Source organism: Lycium barbarum, chromosome 3 (assembly GCF_019175385.1).
Source record: "Lycium barbarum isolate Lr01 chromosome 3, ASM1917538v2, whole genome shotgun sequence".
Classification (NCBI taxonomy): domain Eukaryota; kingdom Viridiplantae; phylum Streptophyta; class Magnoliopsida; order Solanales; family Solanaceae; genus Lycium; species Lycium barbarum.
The window spans coordinates 133,475,739-133,499,374 of NC_083339.1; the positions used below are offsets into that span (position 1 = coordinate 133,475,739).

Here is a 23,636-nt window from a genome sequence, read left to right on the forward strand (position 1 = left end):
ATTTTGTGCCTGAGTTTGTCTTTTCGAATTTTAGAGACTCGAGAGCGACACTAGTGCCAGAATGCTCTTTTTTTTTTTTTTAAACAAGAGGAACTTGAGGAAAAAGAAGCAAAGAGAGAGAAATATAGGTCTGAGGAATGGTTTAACGATTAATCTCACGAAGGCTTATGAGTTTGTACGCTGTTTGTATGAAAAAATAGACGGAGACCAAATTTGATAAGTTTTTGAATAGTTAAAGGACTAAAACCGGTAAGTGTATAGTTAAGGGACCATTTTAGACCTACTCCCATAGATAAGGGACTATTTATGGCCTTTTCTCGTACTTTGACCATAGATTAATCATGCTTCGGGACCCCGAAACTTCAATATTTTATATAGAACCCTACTTATTTTTGTGCGATTAATAAGGTAGGATCAATACATCAAGGATACACAAAAGTTCGAATGGCCGTTTTAGTGGTTGAAAAGTGCTCGAACGCCATTTTCGTTTGAAGGCTCGGTGTCATTAGCTTGAAGTTCTTTACGAATACTTAAACTTGTTCATTAATAATTAATCAAAAGTTAGTCAAAATGGGTAAAAAAAAAAAAAAAAACTTAATTAAATTGCATCATTCATAACCTTGAGTAGATGAAAATACTTAAACTTGTTCATTAATAAGAAACCCAAACTTTTTAAAATACAATCATCAAAGTAAGAAAAAAACTTAAAAAACATTCATCAATTAATGTCCTTGAGTTGATCTTCCGCCACCACCGCGAGATGTGCCACCACCCCTAGATCTACCACCACGAAAGTTTCCTCCACCACGAGAGGTACTTCCACCGTGAGATGTAGTTTGACCGTCATGCCGCAAGGGACACTTGCGCTTATCATGGCCAACATAATTGCAAAATGAGAATTTTCGAGTGTATCTCCCCGGTGGAACATCCATCTCATTATGCATACGCGAGTATGCATTCTTTCTGAATTTACGGATAAATGCTTTATTTGCAACCATTGAAAATGGATCTGGTGGCCAATAACTCTCACTACCAAGTGGGGTAGAACCTTCCAGCATACGTTCTTGCATAATTTTCAACTGTATATTCCTCAGCCATGTATGGGGAAGCGTTCTTTCCCATTGCAATAAAACACTTGAAGGCATGAGAACATGGCATGTGATATGATTGTCACTTGCCGCATGTACATGTTCTTGGAATCTCACAAATTGTATGGAGGTTACCTCCTTTACCTTGGTGCACACTTGTTGTGAGTTCAAATATGCGTTCTGCAGAGTTGTACTCCATCCGGTCATATTTCTGAGCCTTATATTTGTGGTACTCGAACAGTTTTGACGGTTTTGGTATCCATCTTAGACCTGCTGTTGCATGTGCTTTGGCCTATTTTGATCTATTGACGAACCGCTCCACAACCTGCTTAAATGTCATTCTCACCATTGCGGTGACGGGTAGTCCCCGTGCAGATTTCAACTAGCCATTGAATGACTCAGAGCTGTTTATTGTCAACATACCCCATCGCCTACCTTCATCCTGGTGTAATGTCCATTTATCTTTATCAATTGCATTCAACCAGTGGAAGGCTTCCTCATTCGCCCGCCTAATAATGTCCATCTGCAAGTTAAACTTCTTCTCCTGATGCTCTGTTGCAGCCGCCCACATCCAATTGCAAAGTGCTGGGGTTCGATATGCCTTTTGGAAGTTTGCCTACAAATGCCTTAAACAATAACGATGGTAGGCAAAGGGTGGCTGCCACCCCTGCAAATTGAACATATTGTGCAATATGCCAGCATTTCTGTCTGATATCACACATATTCCCATGTGATCCTTAATAATGTGTTTCCTTAAGTAGTCCAAAAACATACCCCACGTACTAATGCTCTCATTAGCTACAATTGCAAAAGCTAGAGGGAATATAGCTCCCTTTGCATCCATTCCAACTGCTATTAGCAGCTTTATGTCATACTTCTCGTACACATGTGTTCCATCTATTGATATTACAGGCCGACAATGAGCAAAACCATCAATGCATGGTTTGAATGCCCAATACACAAAATCAAAAATATTACCGGGCACACCAGGCTTCGATTTGAGCTTCCATTCAACAACAGTACCATGATTGAAGTGTTATAGAGCCGCCATGTATCTCGGCAACTTCTTGAAAGAGCCCTCCAATTGCCGTAGACTATCTCATGTGCACGCCTACACCCAAGATACGCCTTCCTCCTAGTAACAGTTTTGCTATATACTTTCAAGACGGTTGTAATACAACCTTTAATAGGGAACCTGAAAAAGTTGAAATATCAGCATATAACAACGAGGAACATTATATTAACACCAAAAATAAAATAAACTTAGGCGAAGGGGATACCTTGGGTTTTTTCCAATGTTAGCAACTAATACACGCGCAATCAAATTAGTATCTAGATTGCAATGATCATCTGAGAGGTCACCCATATCACAAGTGTGCTTTGTATAGAACTTTGAAATAGTCCACATATTTTCAGCAGTTTTCTTACCACAGAGCATCCATTTGCAACCTTGATATTTTCGCTTGCAGACCAATCGCCAAAATTTTCGTGTGGAATCGTCAACTTTAAACTCCCTCGTCCCCTGGATGCAATAAATCTTAACAGCCCTTTGCAATGATTTTTTCGAGCTGAAAATCATATTTTTTTCAATATGAGCCTTTTCTTTTAAAAGATCCACTGGCTCTTTCCATAAACTTCGCCGAATATGATCATCATCCCTAGTAAAGACAAAGGCATCTGGGCGATCTTGAAGATGATCAAGATAGGGGATCTCATCGGAATGCCACTGAATCGGGGTCGACTCTTGCTGTTGAAATTGTCTTTGCGGCTGAACCGGAGTCGACTCTTGCTGTTCAAATGGTTGCTATGAATTCAGTTCCTCCTGGTGTGCCAGACTGTTCATCATGTCTTGCAACAATTCTACTTGATGTTGAGGATCAGTTCCAACCTCAATCTCATCGTCACTTTTCTCCGCATTAGGTATTTCATCACTATCGCTGGATGATGTCACTATATAATTCGGATAATCCGGACCATCCATAGCAGGCCTTTGCCTATAATTTGGTGCAACCACCACATTCTCCCTACATAAGAAATTAGAGTATTTTAACTACTACACATCAAATAACACTATAGCGTAGTTAAAAAAATAGACGTACCGATAGAATCAACTGCACCGAAACTTGAGGAAGGACCATCGCTTTGAGTTGTTGGATAGGCTGAGGATGTTCCAACCTGATTCATCCATCCCAACTGAGGAGACCATCCGATATGATCCATATCAGGTGTATAACCCCTAAATAATATAATCGACATCATTAGTAGCATTCAAGTGCCATTACACATAATAATAATGATAATAATAATAATAATAATAATAATAATAATAATAATAATAATAATAATAATAATAATAATAATAATAATAATATTGTAAAAAATGAATATTTACCACTGCCCATCAAACTGCTGACTTAAACTATCCAAAGACATTTGGCTAGTCAAAATGCTTTCATAAGTACTCATGTCAGGGTAATTGTGTTGATAAGTAGGTTCCGCTTGAGTGACTTCAGCTTGAATTATAGACGGGGCTTCCCGACGAGGTCTATTTCAGGCTTCCCGAGGAGCCCTAGCCATGAATTCAAGTCGATTAATGGGGACCTTCTCTATATACATTTCAAGGACGTTTAAAGTTATGCATTGCCTATAATCATAAGGCGTCTTCAAATAATCAGTCAAAGAACCATCGTCTTGAATGTACCACTGTCCATAACTAGTTACACCTTGCGGTGTAAATGATATTGGATATTTTCCAATTATATTTAGATCAAAATCACTTCTACTAACTTGTAGTCTATTATACAAGGCTTGGAGTAGTTTTGAGAATTTTAAGTCAAGTGGAAACTTAACATGGTATTTTGGGGGAGAATCATAGCGCAAATTATTTTCCTCAAATATAATTTGTCCGTCCCAGAATAAAGAAACTCTAATTTTTGGAACATCTGCCATATTTTGAATAATTTAGGAGGAATACAAAATGCAAAAACTGGATGAAACTTAGAATTTGGTTAAAAATTGGATGAAACTTAGAATTTTTTCCCTTATACGAACTCGGTATTAATAAGATTTGAAGTTTGAATATAGAACCAACGCATGCATGCAATTAGTGTGTCTTGCAGTGTTACGTCAAATCAAATTGAGTACGGAGTGTTGCATAACGCATGAATTAACCGTGTTATGTCAAGAATAACGCGATAAAATAATGCGTTATTCTGTCACAACGCAGTAAAATACTGTGCTATGACAGTATAACGCAGTAATTTACTGCATTATACGGTCATAACGCAGTATTTTACTGCCTATACCGCTGCAGTATATTGTCACCTCAACTGTCAAACAGAAAAACGTCATAATTCGAATCAAACTTTAAGTGCTATATAACATAATTTGACGAATAATTGTTACCAACCACACAAAATTGATTTACTATGTTATTTTTTGACCAATTTAGAGATATTAGTCGTGTTATATCGTTCACTCCAGCAAACATATTTGAAGCAATGGATAGGAACTGGGAGCTAGATGATGATGATTTTCATTACTCAAATAACCCTAACGACAGATACAATCAAGAATACAATAATAAAATGAGAGAGGAGTGAGATTTGCGTGTTAGGAAGGCTGCAGCACTGGAGCACAAGTTAGCGTCAGTAGGGCTGAAACGCCAAAAAAAAACGTGTTATGTGAATGCCGGAACTCCACAAGAGTTTAATTTTGCTCTTAATCGTTTTCGCGAAGAGAACAATCGGATACAAATAGGTTACCATAGGGTAGAGTATGGTATACATGGTAGAACAAGATTTAGATCCAAGTGGGATTCGGACTGTGAAATGTCCGATGAAGATTAATATTTTTCTTATAATAAGGTAAGCAGATAGGGTACTTGGGGGTTTGCAACTATATAAGTAGCCCTTTCTTTTGTTATTAGACTACACCATATTCAATGTCGAGTAGTAGAAACTCAGCTTGGTCTTTACTCCTTCCAAAAGAACCAAATAGCAGTGATGATGAGAGTTCAAATCATAGCAGTTTTTCGAGCGATACCAGTGATTTCAAACTAGATGAGCTAAATCCCCCACCTTCTTATAGAGCGTAATGATGATTTCTGCAGTGTGAAATATTCAGATCCGCGAGAATATTATTGCGGTTTACGCCGAGAATGGTCACGTCCGCTTGCCGAATCAGAACGTCTTGTTCGTGACTTAGAAAATCTCAACGCTCCAATCCCAACAAGGTAATCCTTAACCATGCCTCAAGTAGGTCCAGAAACTTGCGAGCTTGTCGTGCAAAGGATTAGAAAAGAAAACAACAAAATGCTGGCAAGACGATGTAGATTTTACATGCTAAAGTTGGCCGAAGAACAAGCATCATCAACCGGTAGAGAACTAACTGCTATTGAAAAAAGATGTGTCTTAAGAAACCGCCAATATTTTTCTGAGGACGATATTGAGGACTTGTACTCTGATGATGATTAAGAATGTTGTGATTTTAGTTTTAAGTTTAATTTATGATGATGCTGTTATTTTGAAAAATATGAACAAGTTTAACTATTTTCATCTACTCAAGGTTATGAATGATGCAATTTAATTAAGTTTTTTTTTTTTTTATGAATGCTGCCATTTTGACTAACTTTTGATTAACTATTAATGAACAAGTTTAAGTATTCGTAAAGAACTTCAAGCTAATGACATCGAGCCTTCAAACGAAAATGGCATTCGAGCACTTTTCAACCACTAAAACAACCATCCGAACTTTTGTGTATCCTTGATTTATTGATCCTACCTTATTAATCGCACAAAAATAAGTAGGGTTCTATATAAAATATTGAATTTTCGGGGTCCCGAAGCATGATTAATCTATGATCAAAGTACGCTAAAAAGTGTAATGGAAGAAGGGTTAACCAAAAGGGCTGGAAAAAAAAAACACGGTCACTATAGCACAGTAAATTACTGCGCTAAAGTAATTCGGTAACTTTTTTTTTTGTTAGGGTATTTTGGTTCAAAATGATTTTTTTTGGAGCATTTTGGTTCCGGACCCTTCAAAAGCCAGCCTCCTATTTTCACCAAACTGTCTATCTTGCTTTATAGTGTCAATGATTTTACCTACTTTATCTTTAAAATGTTTTTATCGTACACGCTTCCCTAAGTATTTTTTTACTCTAATCATATCGAAAGCCACAAGTTTGAGACAAGGAGAAAGAGACGTCCAGTTGATAAATCCAATCATCAAAATCATATTGGTATATAGGTATGTTATAGTTAATCAATCTACCAATCAGGCATCTAAATTTTACAATGTAAATGCTAAAATATTAGTGACCTGAGCAAAACAAAGTGTCAATTAATTTAATGAAACTAAAATATCTACACTTTGGACTTCGTACCTCCAAATCACTTTAAAAAAAAATACACCTGATTAATGTTACGGGCTGCCTTTGTTAATGTCGTACCAGTTTCTAACTTCAGCAAGCAAAAATCTAAATAGAAAGTAAAATGAATTATCAAAGTGTGTAGTCTTTGTGATCACCAGTGGAGGTGGATTTACTATTGGAGGCTGCAAATTGCAATGAAGTCGATTCACTCATAAACATTAGTTTTCAGGCTGTGCATTTGTCGAAGAAGAGCACATAATTGGATTATTTGAGGTTGATGGGAAGCTGCAAAGCACTGGAAATGGCTCAGCAACCTTCAAAATTTTGGCTAGATTTTTCTTCAATTTGATGATTTCCACCACGTGAGCCAATAATAGATGTAAGAGCAACAGCCCATGCAGATTGAAAATTCGGGTCGGATGTTATTGCTTTTGTTGCAGCTGCAATTGTGTCTCGTTGTAATAAAGTTTGTGTTGGTTTCGCGCTAATATTATTGGTTCTGGTTATAGGCTTGGTTATTTCCGTTACTCCAAGACATGGGTAGAAGAGGATTAGATTCAAAGGAACTGAAGTTGAGAATATTCGTGGAAGAATTAACATTACATCTCGGGGAATAATTACTACTCGTTCTGTGATAGAGGTCGGGCAATAAGGAGGTGGATGAGCTAGATGTTAAATCAAGAGTGGTTGTAGGGTACTGAGAGTGAGATGAAGAAGAAGAAATGGACGAATTTGGAAGGTAAAATGGCTTTGGTTTTGAGGTATCGGACATATAGTAGTTGATGTTGTCCACTCTGTGCTCGAATCAATAAACATTGTTGGTAAAACAATGTTGAAAATAGAAAATAATATCTCAACAAAATGAGCAAAGAAGGTGATGAAAATAGTGAACCAGAAACTGAAAACGATAAAAATATTCAGAAATAAATACCCAAGTCCACAGAATTCATTGTGTGTCCTTAAGGAATTTAATCCCCTCAAATACCCGAGGTTAAGGATTACTTCCTCCCAAGATAAAACGGATAAACCTATCAAAAATGTAGTGGTACCTCAAACGCCTTTGATTTCACACGAACTCAAAGATGGTAACGAGTCACACAAGACACTGACTCAGTTTTGTTTTGTAAGAAATATGCAGAATGGCAGAATTTCAAAAATTCCAATAGTTGAAAAATGAGGCATTGCCTCTATATTTATAGCCTGTGAAATACCTTTTCTGAACAGGGATGGTGTTTGTTCGGAAAGGCCATGCCTTTTTCCGTAAATAAGAAATATTTTTGTTAGGGAAAATATTCCGCGGAAAAAAAAAACTACTTTTTAGCGCGGAAAAAAAATTCCAGAAATGGAAAATGAATAAAATAAATTTGGTCTAAAAATGATTATCAATCAATAAGATCATTTGACCAAATTCAAATCCAAATCCGAGCCGAGCGACGACGCGAGGGGAGTCCCTCTTCTCAACTCTTTAAGAGCTAGAAGAAGTGCTTCTATATATAAGCACACAAATGTTACTTTCTACCACCAACGTGGGAGAAAGAGCATTAGAAAAGTTACTGCTCCAAATTTTAATTTTCCCTCTATTTCTCATTCACACCCACTTAGCTAGCTTATTCATTAACTAGCTTAAACACTCCCCCACATGAATGGGGAATGGCTATATGACGAAAAACATGCGTGCATGAAAAACTGTGTGATCCGTAAGTAAGGATTAATTGCATCTGGATAAGTAGGTTTCCCTTTGAACTTTCCGTAGTGAACATATGTCGGATATACTCGGTCAATCGGTAGATTTGATATCTTTGAACCGTCGAACTTTGGTGTATACCTAGACAACCACATGTCACACAATTAACCTTTTAACCGTCTTTGGTTCTCACTGTTGTGTTCGTTTCAGCCATGAACACCGCCTGGTTTCATGAGTGCATAGAGCATGGGCCTTTACCTAACATACTTCTTGAAGCGGCTTACACTTTACACCCATATAGGTGATTCCTAAACGTGTTATTCCATAGATACACTATCTGGTCATACCTGCCGAACTTAGAAACCATTAAAAAGCTTAAGCTTTATTAACTTGTTAAAAAGCCTTAATGCTTATCCTTGTTTTTGAACATTGTCTTCATCATGAGAATAGGTTGAGTTATTTGACAATGTTGAACCGTCATTCATAACTTTGTTTGATCTCTTTGAACCTAGCTCTTGGGATCTCCAGTCTACTAGGTAGATTTACCGCCATGATGACTTGTTCTAGGCCTTAAACACATTCCCCTAGATGATCTTTCAACTGCCTCTCTAGTTAGGCCTTTTGTAAGTGGATCCGACACGTTATCTCTTGACTTTACATAGTCAATTGTGATAACTCCACTAGAGAGTAGCTCTCGAACGATATTATGTCTCCGTCGTATGTGACGAGATTTACCGTTATACATAACGCTCCCTGCCCTTCCTATTGTTGCTTGGCTATCGCAATGTATGCATATAGGTGCCACGGGTTTGGGCCAGAAAGGAATATCTTCTAAGAAATTCCGGAGCCATTCAGCTTCTTCACTGGTTTTGTCTTAAGCTATGAACTCAGACTCCATTATAGAGCGAGCAATACATGTCTGTTTTGAGGACTTCTAAGACACCGCTCCTCCGCCAATCGTGAATACATATCCACTCGTGGATTTGGATTCTATTGATCCGGTGATCCAATTTGCATCACTGTATCCTTCAATAACTGCGGGATATTTATTGTAATGCAAGGAAAAGTTTTGGGTATGTTTTAAATATCCAAGAACTCGTTTCATTGCCATCCAATGCGTTTGATTGGGATTACTCGTGTACCGACTTAGCTCACTTATAGCACAAGTTATATCTGGTCGCGTACAGTTCATGATGTACATTAAACTACCCAATACCCTAGGATAGTCCAATTGACACTCACTTTCAACTTTGTTCTTTGCAAGAGCAAGGTTTGCATCAATTAGAGTTTTTGCAGTTTTGAAATCTAAATACTTGAACTTCTCAAGTAATCTTTCAAAGTAATGGGACTGAGACAAAGCTAGACCTTGAGGAGTCTTGTGGTTCTTAATTCCTAAAATTAAATCGGCAACTCCTAAGTCTTCCATATGAAATTTGCTAGCTAACATGCACTTAGTGGCATTTATGTCAGCAATGTCTTTACTCATTATCAACATGTCATTAACATACAAACAAACAATGATTATATGATTCAGAGTGTTCTTAATGTAAACATATTTATCACACTCATTAATCTTGAATCCATTGGCCAAAATTGTTTGATCAAATTTTGCATGCCATTTTTTGGGCGCTTGTTTTAGTCCGTACAGAGACTGAACAAGTCGACATACTTTCTTTTCTTTCCCGGGAATTTCAAACCCTTCGGGTGGTTCCATGTAGATTTCTTCATCTAAATCTCTATTTAAGAAAGCTGTCTTAATATTCCTTTGATGGATTTCAAGTCCATACACCGCGGCTAATGATATTAACACCTGAATAGATGTTATTCTTGTTACCGGCGAGTATGTGTCAAAATAATCAAGACCTTCTCGTTGTCTGAATTCTTTGACAACAAGTCTTGTCTTATATTTGTCAATAGTACCATCATCTTTCATCTTCCTTTTCAATATCCATTTGGACCCTAAAGGTTTATTCCCGGGTGAAAGATCAACCAACTTCCATGTATGGTTGTTTAATATGGATTCAATTTCGCTATTGACAGCGTCTTTCCAATATTGAGCTTTCGAAGAAGTCATAGCTTCTTTAAAATTTTGATGCTAATTTTCTAACAAAAATGTCAGAAAATCTGATCCAAAGGATGTAGACATCCTTTGACGTTTACTACGCCTTGGATTTACATTACGTAGTGTATTTTCCTTTGATTCTTCCCGAGGTCATTTAGATCCTTCGCCAGATGAATCATATTTACCTTTATACGGATAAATAGTTTCAAAAAATTCAGCATTATCTGATTCTATTATCGTATTGGTATGAATGTCGGGATTTTCTGATTTGTACACTAAAAATCAATATGTTTTACTAATTTGTTGCATATCCAATGAAAACATAGTCAACAGTTTTGGGTTATAATTTTAACTTGGGTTTAGGAACCTGAGCCTTTTCCAAACACCCACCACACTTTAAAGTACTTCAAGTTGGGTTTTCTTCTTTTCCGTACTTCATATGGAGTGGACTGTGTTTTGCTATGGGGTACTCGGTTGAGTATTCGGTTAGTTGTAAGTAAAGCTTCCCTCCACAAGTTTTGCGGTAATCCAGAACTTATCAATAAAGCATTCATCTTCTCCTTTAAAGTTCGATTCTTTCTTTCCACAATCTCATTGGATTGTGGCGTGTAGGGAGCAGTTGTTTGATGAATGATGCCATATTCCAAACACACTTCTTCGAAAGGAGATTCATATTCACCGCCCCTATTACTTCGTATCATTTTGATCTTCTTGTCGAGTTGTGTTTCAACGTCAGTTTTATATTGCTTGAATGCATCTATTGCTTCATCTTTACTATTAAGTAAGTAAACATGGCAATATCGCGTACAATCATCAATAAAAGTTATGAAATACTTCTTTCCACCGCAAGATGGTATTGACTTCATACCACAAGTATCCGTATGAATTAAGTCTAATGGATTATTAATCCTTTCAACGGAGTTGTAAGGATGCTTAGAATACTTAGACTCAACACAAATTTGATATTTTGATTTGTTGCATTCAAACTTAGGCAATACTTCCAGGTTGATCATTTTCCGCAAAGTTTTATAATTAACATGTCCCAAACGTTCATGCCATAAAGAATCTGACTCAAGCAAGTAAGACAAAACATCAACTTTATTACTATATTATTGATATAAATTACATTAAGTTTGAAAAGGCCCTCGGTAAGGTAGCCTTTTCCCACATACATATCGTTCTTACTTATAACAACTTTGTCGGATACATAAACATACTTCAAATCGTTCTTCACTAGAAGTCTAGTAGAAACTAAGTTCTTTCTTATTTCTGGAACATGAAGAACATTCTTCAAAGTCAATGTCTTTCCCGAAGTCATTTGAGAGTAATATCCCCAACGCCTTCAACCTTAGCTGTTGCGGAATTTCCCATAAAGATCGTTTCTTCGGGCCCTGCTGGAGCATATGAGATAAACATCTCTTTGTTGGAGCAGACATGGCATGTGGCGCCAGAATCAATCCATCAATCTGTTGGATTTCCAACCAAACTGCATTCGGAGAACATTGCACACAATTCCTCCTCTTCTTCATTCTTCTCAATTATGTTTGCTTGACTTTTCTTCTTCTGGTTCTTGGGGGCACGACAATCTACATATTAATGCCCATTCTTTCCACAATTGTAGCAGTCTCCTTTGAACTTTTCTCCTTTGAACTTTTTCTTCTTAGAATTGTTTATCGGCCCGGATGATTTTTTCCTCTTGCTGGACTTCGGTTGAGCAGTCTCAACAATATTTGCACTTGATATTGTTGAATTACTGCGAACCTTCCTCTCTGCAGCTCTGTTATCTTCCTCGATCTTTAGATGAATCACAAGATCTTCGAGCGTCATTTCCTTGCGTTTGTGTTTTAGGTAGTTTTTAAAATCTCTTTATGAAGGAGGCAATTTTACAATCATAGCAGCCACTTGAAACATCTCATTAATTATCATCCCTAAATATTAAACTTGTAAGTAACGGTATAGTTAATACTTGCAATAAACGTATTAACACGAATTATACCTTCAGCAACGAGATCATGGATAAGGACTTGAAGCTCTTGGACTTGAGTTTCGACTGTTGACACCTAATTTTGGCTCGACGTGCTTAAAATTAATGATTCGGGGAGCCCTGATCGTTAAAAGGGCACGAAGTACACTTTTTACACATTTTTTACAGTTTTGATGATTTATTGATAATTGTCCTCATTTTAGGAGTTTTATCAATTTATTGTCATTTTTCAAGAATCATTATTTTTGCACATGTGCAGTGAATACTACCATTTTTTGTGCAATTAATAATTGTTTCGTTATTTTATAGCTAACATTTTTGTATCTTATACATTACTATTTATATTTTATACTTACATTATTATTCATACATGTATTAGTTAACTATATTTTAGTACAGTCCATCAGTGTAGAGAAAATCAAAGCAATTAATTCTTAAACGCAGAGCAAGAATTCGATCAAGTCAAGGTCTTGTCACTTTTTTAAAAAGGTGACATTTGAAGTGATGGGTTAAGTTTTTCATTCATTGTTTAACAGATTTTTATACATTGGCTAAAAGGGCAAAATTCCCATTGGACAATAACCTAAAGATCAAATGTGGCATTAAGGGACAATGTGGTGTAGTCCTTTATTTTTTGGACAAAATAAGGGGTCATTTTGTATTATAAATAGAGGAGATGGGTCTTCATATTTTTTCACCACTTCACACTACCTCACATATATTTTTTCTTCTCTCTTCACTCTCCATATTTTTCTCTTCATAGGAAGACTAGCAAGGCTAGCATCTTCCTCTTCTCTTTATATTTTTCTCTCTTCTTTTTTCATACATTGTCTTTATATTTTTATATACATGGTCTTTATATTTATTATATGCATTGTCTTTATATTTTTTATATACATTACATACATTGTCTTTATATTTATTCATGCAATTGTTGTTACATTCATTCATACATTTGTCTTTATTCATACATTGTCTTTACATTTACTTATGCATTTGTCTTTACATTACTCATGCATTTGTCTCTACATTTATTCATGTATTGTCTTTACATTTATTTATACATACATTTATCTTTACATTTATTCTTGCATTTGTCTTTATATTTAGTCATGCATTTGTCTCTCCACTTATTCATGTATTATCTTTACATTTATTCATGAATTTTGTTTATATTTATTCATAGATTGTTTCTACATTTTCTTCATATATTTTCTCTACATTTTTCATACATCTTTTTTTTTCACTTTAACCCACATTTTTTCCTTTACATCATTTTACATCTCTATATCCTTTTATATAGTTTTATACCATACATTAAATACCTATAAATGTACATACATTACCTAACCACTAAGTGAAGAAGGAAGAAACTTTTCATTAAAGAGAATGCACTTTATTGTCTCTACATTATCATTATATTTTTCATACATTATCTTTATGTTTTTGTTATGTTGTCTCTACAATTTTTTTTATACATGAATAAATTTTCAAGCATTTTCTTTTACTTTTTATTGTACCATCAAACTACATGCCTATTTTATTTTTTCTCTACGCATTTTGCTCTTTACATTTTCTCTACGTATATTTTTCTTATATTCATATATTTCTTTTATATACATCATTTACATATACAGTTTCACATTACATACACTACATCCTAAGGTCAAATCAAGTTTCATCCTCACTTATGTCAAATCACATTTTTAAGACTTTATGTCAAATCACATTTTAAGACTTTATGTCAAATCACTTTTGAAAGACTTTATGTCAAATCACCTTTTTAGAATTTTATGTCACACCCTTTACTTCTTGACTTTTTAAATTATTTTAACCAAACATTTTTCTTTCATCTTGCAATTTAATACAAATACTACACTTTTGGCCGATGAAGAAATTTTCGTCTGATTTCCAAGGCCTCCCTTGTATAAAAGACGGGTTTTTATTTTAAGTTTATTTATTTTTATTTAATTCATTCGATAGTTATTTATTTTCTTACTAACATTTTTACGAAGTGTTTATACAGGTATCGGGAGATACATCTCTAAGATAATGCTCGGAAGGAATCCAAATCACTGTTTGTATTTACTTTCTGCGTTCTTTAAAGTTGTACATAACATAAACTCGTACTATAATGGAAATATTATATTTTGAAGTCCGGCGAAGATATTTATTTACTTGTCATCTAGCATGCTTAATTTAAAGCTTGTCGTTCGCTTTAGGCAAGACTTAGGTTGTCAATACTTTCATAAATAGATTAAATTGAATTGGTATAAATACTTTGTTAATTAATTCACACTTTTGGTGTTTAGGCAAAAATACTAGTTCATCCTTTATTTTATATTTTTTATACACTTTTCATACAACACATATTTTATATTGTTTCGTATACACTAATATATATTTTAGTTAAGTTAAATCCACATTTTTGACGCTAGGTAAATACTAGGCCATCCATTTACAAATCTTTCATTCTTTAAAGGCATTATATCTTTTTTCACTTATTTTTTACCAATTTTTTTTAATATCCTTTTATTCCTTATTCTTTTGATAGAATATTCATTGAATGAACACTCTTTTTAACTAAATGGTAGAAACAAGTCAAATCAACTTCACCTTTCTTAATAATTTTGTTATATAAACTCTTTACACCAATGAATATTCATAGATTATTTTTACATTCTTTATGCACTAATATACCTAGTTATGCAATCATTCAGACATTTTATGTTTGATATACACTTTTTTATACTTGAAATATGTTCTTTATATATTTAATATACATAGACACACATTCTTTATATACCTATTTTACATACTCTTATATTTTTTTATACATCTTCTATATTGTTGTATACATTATTTACACCAACTGATATACCTTTTGTGCCAATAGATATATACTCATTTTACTAACAAATACACTACTATCGAACGAGGTATATTTTCTTTACACTCCTTTGAACATTCCTATCGATATACATTCTTTATAAATACTTGATACTTGGTATAAATACATTTTTTATACACTGTATATACTTAGCATATAATCACCTAGTGTACCTTTTAATGAAATCACAACATTTTGAAAACAGGTAATAATAATGGTAAACAGATAAATAATCCCCCTCTAGTATTCAGTTAAACTAAGTTTAAGGACTGTCTTTCGGGCAGGCTCTGAGGGATGCTTAATACCTTTCCGTCAGGGTAAATAAAACCCTTATCTAGAATCTCATATGTTTCGTGGACTAAAAATGGAGTAGACACACAAATACATACATGTTTCCTATTTTTCCTTGAAAAATAAGGTGGCAACTCTAACCGTTTCAAAGCCAGTTAGAAGAACCGTAAAGCTGCAAACTATCTTGGACCCATTCAAAATAGGGCGTAACACCGACATATTTATTGTCCATCATTTTATAGTCCAAAAATTTTGTAACTACAAACTTTTTCAAACATGCGTCTTCAGTTTTATACTTCTTTTCAAGAGCATCCCATAACTCCTTTGAAGTCTTTGCAGTACTATAGACATTGTACAAATCATCCTTTAAACCACTAAGGATGTAGTTCTTGCACAAAAATCTGAATGCTTCCAAGCCTCGATAACCACAAAGCGCTCGTTGTCTGGTACTCCTTCTTCAGGAACTAGAGCATCTTCCCTTATGAACCTCTGCAAACTCAGGGTGGTCAAATAGAAAAATATTCTCTGTTGCCATCTTTTAAAATTAATTCCAGCAATTTTTTTGGGGTTTTCCCCTATCATTGGCTCTACTAGCAACATTGCTCGTAGAGCCAATGATAGGGCTTGTTGTTCCAGTACCAATAGCAGTTATATTTGCAGTTTGGTCTCCCATATCTGTTTGAAAAAACATAAACAGGATTAAAAAATCGGTGAAATTTTTATATCTTCAAACCTAATCACAAACTTATATATACTCGATGAAGTTTTTATATCTTCAAATCAAGTAAACAATTGAGTAGAAAGTTATGAAAACTTTAATCTCAATAGCAGAGTAGAAAATCCAAAGATTTTAGTCTCCAAATGAGTAGAAAATTATGAAAACTTTAATCTCAAATTGGAGTAGAAAATCTCAAGATTTTAGTCTCCAAACAAGTAACTTTTTTTTCTTGGAAAAGTACCTTTTATTTATGAAAAGAGTAACTTTTTTATTTCTGAAAAGAGTATTTTTATTTCTGGAAAAAGTACTTTTTTATTTCTTAGAAACAATGAGAATCAACGAAGATTTTGTTTGTTCAAACCAACACCATTTACTAACTTCGGCAAAGTTTTGATATTCTTTAAACTGAATTTACAAACTCGATAAAGTTTTTATATTCTTTAAATCGAGTAGTAACTTAGAAGTAGAAATGAAAATAGAAAATATACATATTAAATTCCTTAAGATTGTTGTCCACTCTGTGCTCAAACCAATAAACGTTGTTAGTAAAACAATGTTGAAAGCGGAAAATAATATCTCAATAAACTGAGAAAAGAAAGTGACAACAACAACAACAACAACAACAACATACCCAGTGAAATTCCACAATGTGAGGTCTGGGGAGGGTAAAGTGTACGCAGACCATACCCCTATCTCGGAAGACAGGGAGGCTGTTTTCGAAAGACCCTCGGCTCAAGAGAAATCACAACGAGAAAGGACAAAAGAAAGTGACGAAAATAGTAAACCGAAACTGAAAATGATAAAAATCTTCAGAAAATAAATATCCGAATCCACAGAATTCACTGTGTGTCCTTAAGAAATTTAATCCCCTCAAGTACCCGAGGTTAAGGATTACTTCCTCCCATGATAAAATGGATAAACCTGTCAAAGATGTAGCGGTACCTCAAACACAGAGGCGGATCCAGGATTTGTAGTTTCCGGGTGCCATGCGCCATTGAATCAATTTAGGCTTCGGGTCGGATAAGGATTATTCATTTTTCGGGCTTTGGTTCGGATTATTCGTCTTTTCCGATGAAACATTTGTTTATAGCAATATATAGAAGAGAAAAGCGTAAAAGTTCCACTAATATTACTAATATCATAAATATCCATCATTCATTTACAATTGTCCTCGACGAGGTTTCATCTTCTGAAAATGATCAATGATGACATCATTACTTACATTTGTAAATACATCACGCTCTATGTAACATACTAAACAATCATTCAAATATTGATCACCAATGCTATTCCGCACTTCATTTTTGATCTGCTTCATGGATGATAATGCTCTCTCCACAGTTGCGGTTGCAACAGGTAAGATCAGAGTTAACTTCACAAGTAAATAAACAAGTGAATAAGTATCCACAAGATTTGCCTCAACCAATGCTTTTGCCAAATCACGAATTCCTTGCAAGTTAGAGAACTTGGGATTACCACTTCGCATATGAAATATGAAAGTATCAAGTTGGTAACTCAAATCTCGAATTCGTACTTCATCAAACTCATCTGGATAACACTTTGCTAAAGTCATGATTCTACCTTTATCAAAATTAGCAAAAGAATTGATTGGATTCAAGCTACCCATCCCAAGAAGCAAATCACTACTCGCTACATCAAAACGATCATTAAGCTCATGAAGTTGCACATCAATCACGACACAAAAGATTTCAATACGCAAGTGGTGTGAATAACAAACACCAGAAGACTTACGCTTTGACTTTCCAGGAAAATAAGACTCATCTAACTTAAGAATCAAAATATCATGTTCATCACAAAATGAGGAAACATCATCCAACAAAGGCTTCCATCCAGTTTCCCTCATATCTTGCAATCTTTCTTTTGCAATGTTAAGAAACTCTACCGCATTGATAATATCTTGATCCTTTTTTTGTAAAATCTTGCTCAACTCATTTGACATTACCAACACTTTCAACGTCAAGTGAAGCATAAAAACAAATTTGAATGTTTTAATCTCAATCAAAAGATATTTTGCTTGATTTCTATCACTTGAGGTGGAACCTTCATGTTTAATCACTTCAAGCACATGAACAATAGTTGAGAAAATAACAATAAAGTTATCTAATGTTTTGAAATGCGATCCCCAACGAGTATCACCTGGTCTTTGAAGTCCGCGCGTTTGATTTAGGCCTCGTCCAGTATGAAATTCACCTGATTCAAGTAACTGCTCCAACTTTTCAGCTTGATGATGACGAATTAAATCTCTACGCTTAAAAGATCCTCCAACAACATTCAACACATTAGTAACATGATCAAAGAAGTCTTCAACATCCCCATGTTTTTTAGCAATAGCTGCAAGTGTTAATTGCAATTGATGAGCAAAACAATGAATGTAATATGCCGATGGACTATCTTTCATAATCAAAGTTTTGAGACCATTTATCTCTCCTCTCATATTACTAGCTCCATCATAACCTTGTCCACGTATTTTAGATGGACTTAGTGAGTGATTGGAAAGCAAAGAGTAGATTTCTTTCTTTAATGAGCATGCCGATGTATCACTAACATGGACTAGACCGATAAATCGTTCTACCACCTCACCATTCTTATCAACATACCGCAACACCAGAGCCATTTGTTCTTTGTGTGAGATATCTTTGGACTCATCCACTAATATACCAAAGTAATCTCCATTCAAGTCTCTAATTATAGCTTTCACCGTTTCTTTTGCACAAGCATTGACAATGTCTTTTTGGATCATAGGACAAGTCAAAGTATCATTTTGTGGAGCATTTTCTAGTATCACTTTTCCCACATCCGGATGTTTGTCCCCGTGCCATCGTAAAAATCCTAGAAAGAAGCCTTGATTTGTTGAAGATTCACTTTCATCATGACCTCGAAAAGGCAACCCATGATGCAAAAGAAGTCTTGCCACATCAATTGAGGCTTCCAAACGCATTCTATAATCACTTTTTTCCTTCTCGGAATGCTTTTCAAGAACAACTTGAATTGATTGATGATGATTTGACAAATCTAGCATCTTCTTGAAACATTTATCATGGACGCTATTAACCTCACCAACATGCAAACGAAATCTTTCAAGAGCCCTATTCCAACTCCTAAAATCATTTTTCGTATAAAACTCAGCCGCACTTCCATGTACAAATTCATTTTTGAACAAATAACAACATAGGCAATATGCGGCATCTGTCTTCATGCTATACTCCAACCATTTAGAATGTGGACCTTTGTACCAATTTGAAACAAATTGACGACCTCTATTTCCTATTTGAGTTGAAGGAAATTTTTTAAGCAAAGGTTGACAAGGCCCTGTTTGAATATAATGTCTCCTCACTTCATCCCGAATTCGAGGGTTATATTCGGAAATGGGTACCCTTTCTCCTGGATCGGCTTCAAGCGATCCTAAATTGAGCTCATTTATAAGTTGAGAACTGTTGGCATCCGTACTAGAACTTGGTTGAGAACAATTGAATTTTGTGAGAAACTTATCCATCGCAATTCACAAAATCGGAGCACTTCCTACAAAATAAAATTTGTATTCAACTCACAGTTATGAAGCACAGAAGCTGTAAGTAAATTTTCTCTGTAAACATGAAGGAATCACTTAAGTGCTAGTTTTGTATTTCTATTTGCACAAAGTTTTAACAAGATATATATCAGATTCAACTCATTACAAAATCCAAAATGGATAAAAAGTACTTTATGAACCTAAAACTCAAAGAAAGCCTTGATAGTTGATATCATTGATTCAATGTCACATTCAAATAAATGCATATTAGTTTCCTTCAAGTCCACTTGCAGTCTTGCACACAAATCCCATTTTCACATTCTGCACCATAAATCTTCTTTTAATGTTTATTTCTTTCAAATTTCCAATAGACAAAAAACAAGTAAATAACTAAAAGAAACAAAGAAAGAGAGACAAACAGAGACATACAACAATGGAATTTGGAGAAGGTACTGCTGTACTGATTTTGGAGATGAAGGTTCTTGGCAATGGAATTGGAAGGTTGCCGTACTGATTTTGACTTTGGAAAGGGGGAACTCAAGAACTAGGTTTATGTTTCTTGATCTGATGAGAGAGAAGAACTTATGTTGTAAAGTTTATATATCTAAACAAAAAAATAGTACTAACTAATAAGAAATAAAAAAGCTAAAAAGTAGTAACTAAATTACTAATAATTGAAACTAAGTCAACACAAATTATTAAAAAGAAAAAGAAAGAGATTAGAATAGGAACGTGGCTGCTTGCTGATTAGAATAAGAGGATTTGTACCTCACGTGGCTGCTTGCTGATGCTGTCTATATTTAATTTTTTCTAAAAAAAAAATGTGTAGTTAGGTGGGTTCGATCCCGCGTATTGAAGGGCAGAAGTCTGGCCCATTCACCACTGGCACTACGGTATGCCTTTGTCATCAGGGTGCCACTTTAATATTTATCTATACATTATGTATATATACCTATATATATGTACAGTTTCGTCCGAAGCTTGCGGGTGGCGTGGCATCCCCACGCCACTGAGTAGATCCGCCCCTGCTCAAACACCTTTTACTTCACGCGAACTCAAAGATGGTAACGAATCACACAAGACACTGACTCGGTTTTGTTTTGTAAGAAATATGCAGAATGACAGAATTTCAAAAAAAATTGTTGTTGAAAAATGAGGCATTGCCTTTGTATTTATAGCCTGTGAAATACCTGTTCTGAACAAGTACGGTGTCTGTTCGGAAAGGCCATGCCTTTTTCAGAAAATAAGAAATATTTCTGTTAGGGAAAATATTTCGCGCAAAAAAAAAACTACTTTTTAGCGCGGAAAAATTTCCAGAAATGGAAAATGAGTAAAATAAATTTGGTCTAAAAAGATTATCAATCAATCAAATCATAAAGCCGAAGCTGAAGCCGAGCCAAGCAATGACTACGGCGCGAGGGGAGTCCCTCTTCTCAACTCTTTAAGAGCTAAAAGAAGTGTTTCTATATATAAGCACACAAATGTTACTTTCTACCACCAATGTGGGAGAAAGAGCACTTAGAAAAGTTACTGCTCCAAATTTCAATTTTCCCTTCATTTCTCATTCACACCCACTTAGCTAGCTTCAACAGTTGAGTGCATTGGTAGTATTAGTTGCCGGTTGATTGGGGCCTGATCCAGAGCTGGATGAACCGGACAATACCATGGAAGCGGCGACTGAAGTGGTGAAAGCCATTGATGTGGCAGAAAGAGGAAGTGGATGGTTATGTGTTCCCTCATATGTAGTGATCAAGACATGTCCTGAATGCATCTTTGAACCTACAAAGCAAGATTTTCTGAATCATGAGCTAATAAGAATAGAATACATGCAATTAATTATTGATACTCAAAGCGATCCTATCTTTTACAAACTATTTTTTTCTTTTATTTTTTTTTAATTCTGTGTGAGACACGCCACGTCATACTTGAGTGAGGCTTGCTATTGTTTGACACATGGAACATTGGACCCCACCATTAACCTCACTCTCTTCCTCCACGCCCCTTATCTTCTTCTCTACTTTCTGTACCCTTCTCTTGTAATAAATGATAAATTTAAGTTTTGCTTTCGCAGCTTCTTTGCAACTAATCTTTGTACCACAAAAAAAAAACATTTGAATCTATGAAAACTTTCAACCACATCTAAGAAACCCAAGACCTAGGAAAACCACCAAAGGACGAATCCTGAAGCAAGAAGGACACGCAGAATTTAACTTAGTTAGTTGTAATCAATGAGCAAGTGCCAAAATTATGAAATAGTCTAATTTGAAAATTATGCAGAGGAAAAAGATATATTTGAATTGTGAAATTGCTTTGACATGTTCACCTAGTCTAAACATTTGCTTTCAATGATAGAATTTTGACCCATCCTTCTAAAAATAATTTATCAAAGCACAATTACAGAGAGCTCGAACATAGACGAAAATGTTGTTTTTGATATATTTGGGATTTTACTGGCAGAAAAATTTGGCCAATTTATTTTATTTTCTTTTTACTTTCTCGATTTCTACTCTTCTTCTTGACCCTCCCTCCCCCTCGACCCCCCCAAAGAAGATTGTCAAATTAAAGCAAGGTTGAGAAATTAACAAAGATGAGTGATTAGTAAGCAAAAATTAATTTCGATTTCACCAAATTACTTCACATAAAGTAGACAAGAGGGTGAAGTGGGAAATATTTAAGAAAATGAGGAGATGGAGCATGATGTGAGGGAGCGAGTGATGGTGAATACGAGGGAGAGAAAGTGAGGTAAACAGTGAGGTCCAATGTTACAAGTGTCAAACAATAGCAAGCCTCAATCAAGTATGACGTGGAGAATAAAATTTCTCATTTTCAGTATTCTTGTTTTAGTAGGCGTTTGGCCATAAAATAAAAAAAAATTACTTTTTTTAGAATTTTGAAGTTGGAGCTGTGTTTGTGTCACAACTTTTGCAAATAATATAAATGTACTTTTTTAACAAGTTTTTTGTTGTGAAAAACAAGATTTTGGTTGTTTTTCAAATTTCAAATATATTGAATTTTCATGGCCAAACACTGATTTTTTTGGAAAAAGTGAATAATTCTTTCTTCTACTAAAATCCATTTTTGATCATTCATAAAGCATCTATGATACTAAATCAATACAAGCTTTAATATTTTTTTTCTTTTTGGAAAATCCTTTCTGATTTGTGATGATGGATTAGCTCATCCGTCTTTGGTTTTTATGCAAAGACTAGAGCTCTCTAGATCTGAGATCTACTAAATTAATTGATTTTTTTTTTTTTTCTTATGAAAAAATATATTTTCTTTATATTGTGTGATGTGAGAAAACAAAGATCTCGATTATTTTTCATGATAGTTGGTTATGTTCTTTTTCCTGAGTTCCAAAATTGCTATTTGTTAATTTTATTCCTTCTTACCCCTTCCTATCCTTCCAACTTTTTATTCCTATTTAGTATTTTTTTTTTATATTTTTATTTGAGTTAAGTTTAATCTTAAACTATTTTATTATTCTAAAAAACTAGTTACATTGTCGTTCTTAACTATGGTATTATTATTATTATTATTAGTAGTATTATTATTATTATTATTATTTTACATAAGATTTTATTTTTGCTTCCTATTAATTTATAATTGGGTCCCCTCACCGGCTGGAGATGTATCCACATCTGTGGAAATTGTGGATATCCACACCTGTTTCAATCCACCCATTTGGCCCATTTGGCCCGTTGAGTTAGCCCATACTTGAAAGCACATATGTGTAAATTATAGGGAAATCTAAATGACATAACTAACTCTAGTACATATTTATATTTAGTAACTATAGTTTAGATTAATTACATCCTACAGCCAAGAGTAATATGTTAAATACAATTAATAGCTACATATATATTTACAGTAGAATACTTTATTATTATTATTATTATTATTATTATTATTATTATTATTATTTATAAAAAAAATTATCTTACTGCTTCTGCTCTCAGCCGCCGGAGCTCCGGCGAACAAGCTCTGCCCACCAACCAATCGGTCATCTTCCCCAGCGA

At 34.7% G+C, this 23,636-nt stretch overlaps 1 protein-coding gene across 1 annotated transcript; it reads right to left on the reverse strand.

Moving 5' to 3' along the window:
- Positions 1-17,247: 17,247 nt before the first annotated feature.
- On the reverse strand, positions 17,248-19,602 carry LOC132631399 (uncharacterized). The gene has a single exon (XM_060346974.1). The coding sequence runs from the start codon at positions 19,600-19,602 to the stop codon at positions 17,248-17,250; it is 2,355 nt and encodes a 784-aa protein (XP_060202957.1).
- Between the last annotated feature and the right edge of the window lie 4,034 nt (positions 19,603-23,636).